General features: G+C 38.0%; 1 protein-coding gene across 1 annotated transcript in view; it reads left to right on the forward strand.

Annotated features, from left to right (window-relative positions):
- Positions 1-392: 392 nt before the first annotated feature.
- LOC107732954 (netrin-G1-like) overlaps positions 393-7,553 on the forward strand; it is a 64,647-nt gene continuing 57,486 nt past the window's right edge. Inside the window, exons 1-3 of the mRNA XM_016544426.1 lie at positions 393-432; positions 525-701; positions 6,427-7,021. Of these exons, the coding sequence (XP_016399912.1) occupies positions 6,749-7,021 (273 nt within the window). The 5' untranslated portion in view covers positions 393-432; positions 525-701; positions 6,427-6,748. The remainder of the gene's footprint in view (positions 433-524; positions 702-6,426; positions 7,022-7,553) is intronic.

Here is a 7,553-nt window from a genome sequence, read left to right on the forward strand (position 1 = left end):
ATTAGGCTATTATTAAAAAATAACAGCTTTACGTAAGCGGCTTTACTGTCACGATTTATTTCACGCGGATTTTCACGCGCTTTTATGTTTGCTATTTGTTAACTAAATGGCAATTAAAATTCTTCATGCTCACTATTCTATTGGATGTTTAGCAACATTAATATAGGCTATGATTTTTTTTTTCTAAGACATATAGAACTTAAGAGTGGTTCCCATAATGGACAACAGGTAGACAGCTCACTAGGTCTGTATAGAAGTATCTGACAGCTTAACCTGGTTAAGCAGATTTTCTCAAATGTTCTCGCGGCTGAGTGTCCTTTAGGACCCAGCGGAGAGCTCAAGTGCGCGGCTTCAATACGCTTCATTCCCTCAAACTTACATTTGTGGATGATCGCTTTCAGCAGGTTAGTTGTTCTCTCCCGGGCAGGATAGGTAAGCGCTGGCAGCAACTGAATTTAACTGGAGGTTTGGCTGTAATAACTGTAAGGTTTTGACTGTCATTACAATGACTTTTATTGACAAAGGCTGGAGTTCTTATCAGTAAAGTATGTCCAGCTGGCCGATGAACATTTGACAGACGTGTAGGAGAACCTGTGCACTGCATTCAGTCAATTGCTCTGGAGTAACATTTCTGGGACATGATCTGATCAGTAAAGACCGGATTCATTCACTGGATGTTTTCTGTCTGGAAAACTGTCAAGGTGGGTTATTTTTGTCGCTCGCATGTTGCATGAACCAAAAGAGTCTAATCATCATCATCCATGTTTTCTTAGAATATCTGGAGGAGATCAATTGAGGCAGGTTTAAAAACTTCCCGTGTAATATGACCCGCGTTTCTAAATGATAGATCGTTCAGGTGTTTTTTTTTTTTCTGTCTAATTAGTTCTTTTATTTCTGACACCTCCAATCTATCAATTAATCGATAGCGTAGCCTACGGCTTTATCCAAATTTAGATCTATATTTCCCTCTAAACCGCACAGTTTACCTGTTCTTACAACTATAGTCATTATTTTTGCTTTCTGCTTTAAAGGAATGCATATCGCACATTCACTTTGTAATTCGCATAACTTGACCACAAGCTCATATTATTTCATTATCTTTCCACGCCTCTTGCGCACGAGCGTTCCAGGTGCGGTTTGGTCAAAACATTTTGTCTCCAGAAGAAAGCGTTTTGTCTAGTGCTTTGTAGTTAACTAGTAACCTGGTGCTCTTTTTCTCCTTCACACTCTTAAAAATAAAGGTTTCAATTAGAAATACAAATTGTTTGTTTATTTGCTGCATCAGGAAAATGTTTTAAGTTAAGAAGGCCCTTTTTATTCTGTAGTTATCTAAATTATCAATATGTACATGTGCTTTTAAGAACTCAGAAACTATTGTACTGAACTGACTAACCTTAATGAAACATCAAGATTTTATTTTAAGATATTAATCTTTAAAGAACCATATATTCAACTCAAGAAGCCTGTACAGCTAATGAAAAGGACATATCAAAGCACCATTGAAAAACCTTTATTTTTAATAAAAGTAACTGTCCATTAATCATGAATGTCTAAACCTTATAGGACGTTTTAATTAAAAAAAAAAATCTAATAAGGGATGATTACAGATAGATCACATTTCAGTCCCTTAACGATTATTCATTCATTGGCATTTGTTTCCCTCTTAACTGATGCTCAACGCAGATATGTTGTGTTGCTCTCAGCGGTGTGGACGGTACAGTATGGGAATGAGAGCAGCACTTTAGACCTCATGTCACTTTGTGTGTGTGTGTGTGTGTGTGTGTGTGTGTGTGTGTGTGTCAGAGCATGCAAACCGCTCTGGTATGTGGTGAATATGGTCCGATGGGAAGCAAGCGACAGGCTGATTGGCATTGCTCATGGAAAGATTAATGCATCCTTACAAGTTTGGAAGAACATGCCAAGCACTTTTAATATGTGAAGCTTTCCTGCAAAGGTTATTGGCTTGGTTTCTATAAAAATTTGATTTAGATTTGAAACATACACACTTAAAAATAAATGTTCTTTATTGGCAACTATGGTTCCATGAAGAATATCAACAGAACCATTGCACTAAAGGTTATTTGCAGTTGAAAAGGTTATTTAGATTATTATAATGTTCTTCCGAAATAATAGAAGAAAATGGCTTTTCATTGTAAGTTTCTTTTGGGAACCCAAAATAGTTATTTGGCATGGCTGTGAAATCCGCCTTTTTGATGTTTTATTTTTAAGAGTGCAGATATGCTGTATTCTTCTATTTCTTACTGACATCATTAACACCACAGCAGATGCTAATCTGGCAGTTCAGAAAGTAACAGAAAACAAAGCTTCACAACCTTAAAAAAGATTACAGGGTGTAAAGCTGTTAGAGCTTGTTTCAATTTCAGCACCTGAACAGCTCAAGACCCATTGCGCACAAAGCTATCATGTAAAGCATGTGGTAGTCTGTGTTTGAGAGGAAGAGAACAGCGCAGAAGGGGTTAAAAAGCAGGAATGATCAAGGCATGTCAGCAGCATTGACACTGTGAGGGACAACAAGTTTAGTGGAAAGGCCATTGAATAAGTAGAAGTATTCACAGCGGGTTTACAGGATACCTGAAAGGCTGTAACCACCGTGAGCCATGTGCTATGAGTGTCTACTGACTTAAAACACTTTGGTATGCTTCAGTTGCCTGGGAAGTAAAATACAAGTGGACACAGGGGGGTGTTTTCAGAGAAAAAAAGTTTTGAGAAAAAAAGTAGGGATAAAAAATACCCAAGCCACCACTACACTTTTTTACGTGGTCATATGGGACACTTGTAAAGCATTCATGGTCCTTTTTCATAGCAAAATCTCTTATTTTTCTGCTGTTGGAATTCAGCATCAATGTAAAAAAAAAAAAAAGGAAATAAAAGAAAATGTGTTGCTCTCTGTTCAGCAGAGAAAAATGAAACTCTTTCAAATGGAATTTGCCCCTCTTGAAGGAATAGTTCGCCCAAAAAGTGAAAGATTGACATTTGTTCACCATTATCTTTCCAAACCTGCATTCTTTCTACTGTGGAATACAAAAAAAGTTCTGAGGAATGTAGTGGTCAATCTTTTTCATACAATTAAAATGAATGACTACTGAAGCTTTCAAGCAAAAGAAAAAAATGACACAAAAGATCCATCAAGTACTTTTATGATACAAGATGTATCATAAAAGTACTTCATAGAACTCAAATTTCAGTAGTTATTCACTGATAATCTTTCCCTCGATAGAGCTTCAAATGATCCTTTTGTGTTCCACGGAAGAAAGTCAGTCATATGTTTTGGAACTTGAGGTTTCATCATCCATGAATCATAAAATTAATTTTTTGGGTGAGTTATTCCTTTGAGATTAGGGATGTACTGATCTAGGCATCAATAAAATAATGGAAATTATGAAAGATATAAAAAATAATAATAAAATTTTTGACAGATAACTGACAAATGGCCAATTTTACACTATTTAAAAAATAAATAAAGAATATAAAAATAGAGGCAACAAGTGAATTTATGCATAAATATAACTGAAGTTCTAAAAGACGGAAATGGAGATCTGCTACATATTACACACTGATATTAAAAAATACATAAATAAATAAAACATTGGGCCATAACCAAAATGGTACCGATACATATTACATCCCTATTGACAATGATTTAAAGACAGGGCAGTATTGTGAGAAAGGATATTTTTACATATGAATCTCAATTCCAAGGTGGCGAAGAAGCCACTTCTGACCAATTTTGGAGAGACCCTCCTTTTATTTGTGATGAGCTGGCGCTTCCACGGTTTCCATTCATCTCTAGAAAATTCCAGGAAGCTCTCGTTCCTCTGTTATCTCCCTCTGATGTATTAGTTTCCACTTTAATGCAAGCCTGATAAGCTCACACTTCTCAAATTCCTAGTGTTAAGTGCATGGAGAAAAAAAAGTCTCTCCCATCTCTACTGTAACCCAATCACAGGACTGGGAGTCTGAAGCTTTATCTGGATTAGGAGTGTGATAAAACACTTGTGTGATATCGGGACCGCACCTTATCTATCCTTCTATCCATGACTGCTGCCTTTAACTTATCGCCTGTTCTTGTGCTTTAGAGCAGCCACTATTTCAGTCCTATTACTGACATTTTTTATGAAACCCATGATGCTGACGGCTATACAGTAATGTCTTATTAATCACATCCTGCCCCGTGCCAGGGGCTGAAACGTGGTAATTGGCTCCTTGTTAGATGTCAGCATGATTGACAAAGCACATTTAGAGGCTGCTCTGTCTCATTTATCATGGCACGTCCCCCTATTTGAGGGGGCACAGACCTAATCAAGTCAACCATTCATACCCCACCTTCAAGGATTCCTTATTTTGATGGAGGAGTGCATTCAGAAACTTGTTTTTTCATACTGTATGGCCAATGTGTGTGCATGTTTTCATTATTGATTTTAAAAGATTGATAGTTACTGATACACTGTAAAAAGTGAAAATGTTACTCTAAAGGACTAGTTCACCCGAAATGAAAATTCTGTCATCATTTACTCACTCTCATGCTGTTCCAAACGTACTTTCTTATGTGGAACACAAAGGAGACATTTAGCAGCATGTTCACACTGCTCTTTTCCATATAATTAAAGTGAATGTTGACAAGGGACTTTCAAGCCAAAATGTGAAAAAAGCACCATAAAAGAAGTATACATTAAGGTCCGTTCACACCAAGAACAATAAAGATAACAATATTAGCATCCACATCAATGGACGATAATGTTCTGTTTATTATAAGTGAGCATTGCAGATATGTCATCTGCCACTTCAAATGCTCAAGCTCTTTAAAGCAGGATGGATTCTGACCGGCAGTCAATATTTGTATAATTCATCAGCTGGAAAAATTGCTCTTCAAGTGATTCCAGTGATATCGTTCTTCTGTGTCATTATCATTGTATTTGTGGTGTGGACTAAAATTTTCATAAAATAAAAATAAATAAATTCTCATAAAATTAGAACAATTATTAAAACTTTATAGTTATATGTAGTCATTCTTGGTGTGATCAGGCCTTTACTTACTGTACATGCTATATTCTAAGTGTTCTGAAACCATATGTTAGCTTTGCATGAGGAAAAGTCAGAAATGTATTAAAAGCCATTATTAATTGATAATCTGTTCCCCCAGTACACCTTTCAAATCTCATTAATGTTCATATATATTCAAATATGGTGCGTTAAAATGTGGTTTGATGCCAACAATGCCAAAGGTCATTGTTTCTTATGTGTTGTAAATGATCTCAATGTACCTGTCACGAATCCTGTCCATGGACTTCCGTTCAATCACCACCAGAGGTCACCCTTCCATTACATTGACTCTCGCACTACACAAACTGTTGCATGTCATCCCGGACTACATATCCCACCATCCATTGCACTGATTGCACACAGCACTGATTGCACACAGCTGTCATCAATCACACCTTCCCTATATATACACTCACTCGGATCCCCGTCTGGGCCGTGTATTGTATGCGCTTATCGCCAGCAGTGATAGCTACTCTACAGAGCCAAAAAAACAGAGAGAGAGAGAGAGAGAGATTTGAGGGCTATGATAGATGGAAGATTTTATGAATACTTATGTTTTCTTTAGTTCCTGACACAAAGCTTTTGAATGACATTAGAAGACTTACTGGTACTTACAGACCACTCTGATGAAACTTTTACGATGCTTTTTTGTCAAATTTGGGAATTGACAGCCCCTGGTCATGAGGGTGAGTAAATTATGACAGAAATTTCATTTTTAGTTGAACTAGCCCAACAGCTATTTCAACCTGACCTGACCCTTAAAAATGACTTTCATTTGCTGTAAGTAACCTACTGTGGCCTGGCTGATTCAGTCATATTAAATGGATCCAATTAAATATTTTTACTTATATATAACCAGTTACTTTTATGTTATCACATGAAGCACATTTTAGGCCACCTGACAAAAATATTTTTTTGCAGTGTAGCACTAGTAATAAGGGCATCTGTCTCTGACATTAAAATGTCTATGAAATCCATTAAGGTCTATGAAATATGAAGTATGCATACCATTTCTATATCTAGAAAAAAATATTGAGCTCTTTCCACCACTGCTTGCCTCATACTAGAACAGAATCCTTAAAATCTCAAATTGCTGAGAGACTTTCGAGGGTTGCACTGTGGAAAGATGTGCAGACTTGCACGGTCTGTTTGTGCCTACAGGGATGTTTGGCTATTTGTCTTCTGTAATAAGCAGGTATTTTTAGGATATTTCTCTATGAAGTCTGTCTCAGCTATAGAAAACACTTGACCTGCACCTCCTCACCTTTTCCACCGGGCTCCTCGTTATTCGCACAACACCAGTCCTGAAAGCTCCTCCGCTGACACATTCTTGTTTTCCTCTCGTTTTGTTCTTATCCCTTACAGACTGTGGAGAGCATACGGGAAACAGCGATGGACAGGCGGATGATCTGCAATGGCCTCCACTAATGGCTTCAAGAAGGAATTGATATCATTCTTTCACACCAGTGATCCGCACTTAACCACAACTTTGTCAAAACACGTTCAAGCTCCCCTGCAACACAATCAGACAAAAAGAAACAAATGAATAAAATTAGAGTGGCCTAAGGAAGCTGAGTCAAAGCTAGCACAGATGCCAGCCTTTTTTCTCCTTTAAAGTTCAGTGTTACTACATAGGTGGTCTGCCTCATCACCCTCTGCCTGCTTATTATCTATCAGACTCCATTTAATGAGGCATCAGAAGAAAGGCGCAACCATGTACTTACTGCAAGTGTTTGTACTACAGGCCCTGTGGGTGAGTTGGTGTCACGCCACACAGCATTACCCAGCCTCATGGGGGCACTATGATGTTTGTAAGTCCCAGGTTTATGCAGAGGACCGGCTGGCCTGGCACTACATGGCCTGCCAGCCTGAGGCCACTGATATGACCAAATACCTGACAGTGTCTCTGGACCCACCTAACATCACCTGCGGAGACCCACCTGAGATGTACTGCGCCCTGGTGAGTTTGATACATTTTTATAAACTTGTTGAGTGTATGGAACGATTTTCCGGACAATTTTCAAATAGAATAGCAAATTGTATTTTCAAGTGCTTTTTCAATATGTGGACGCATAAATTGTGACATAATCCAAATGCAATTGCAAATCCTGCATTACCGTTTGCATTTTCGCTTTCGCGAACGCACAGTGACTGCCAATTTTCAAATGAAAAAGCAAAGTCCATTTGCAACTGTATTTCCCATGTCTTAGGAGTTACGAGCCTGTCATATTTAAATAGCAATATTAACTATACTTATTTTCCACCTTACTTTATATTTTATTCAACAGTTTTAATCCGTTATGGAGTTCGCGTGCCGTACGTGGCACCAAAGCATTGCGCCTGCCTCAAGATCTCTCACTATTTACAGCCACTGGACACCGCGATTGATGCACGTGATTTTTAATGTTATCTTGCCTTGGCTGTGGCGTGTTCTGTGACAGCTGCACCTAGATCTGACTGCTGAAGTGTCATCTGGGGCAGGCAGAGAAAGA

This window comes from Sinocyclocheilus rhinocerous, unplaced genomic scaffold (genome assembly GCF_001515625.1).
Source record: "Sinocyclocheilus rhinocerous isolate Xijiao unplaced genomic scaffold, SAMN03320098_v1.1 scaffold1001, whole genome shotgun sequence".
In the NCBI taxonomy this organism is placed as follows: Eukaryota; Metazoa; Chordata; class Actinopteri; order Cypriniformes; family Cyprinidae; genus Sinocyclocheilus; species Sinocyclocheilus rhinocerous.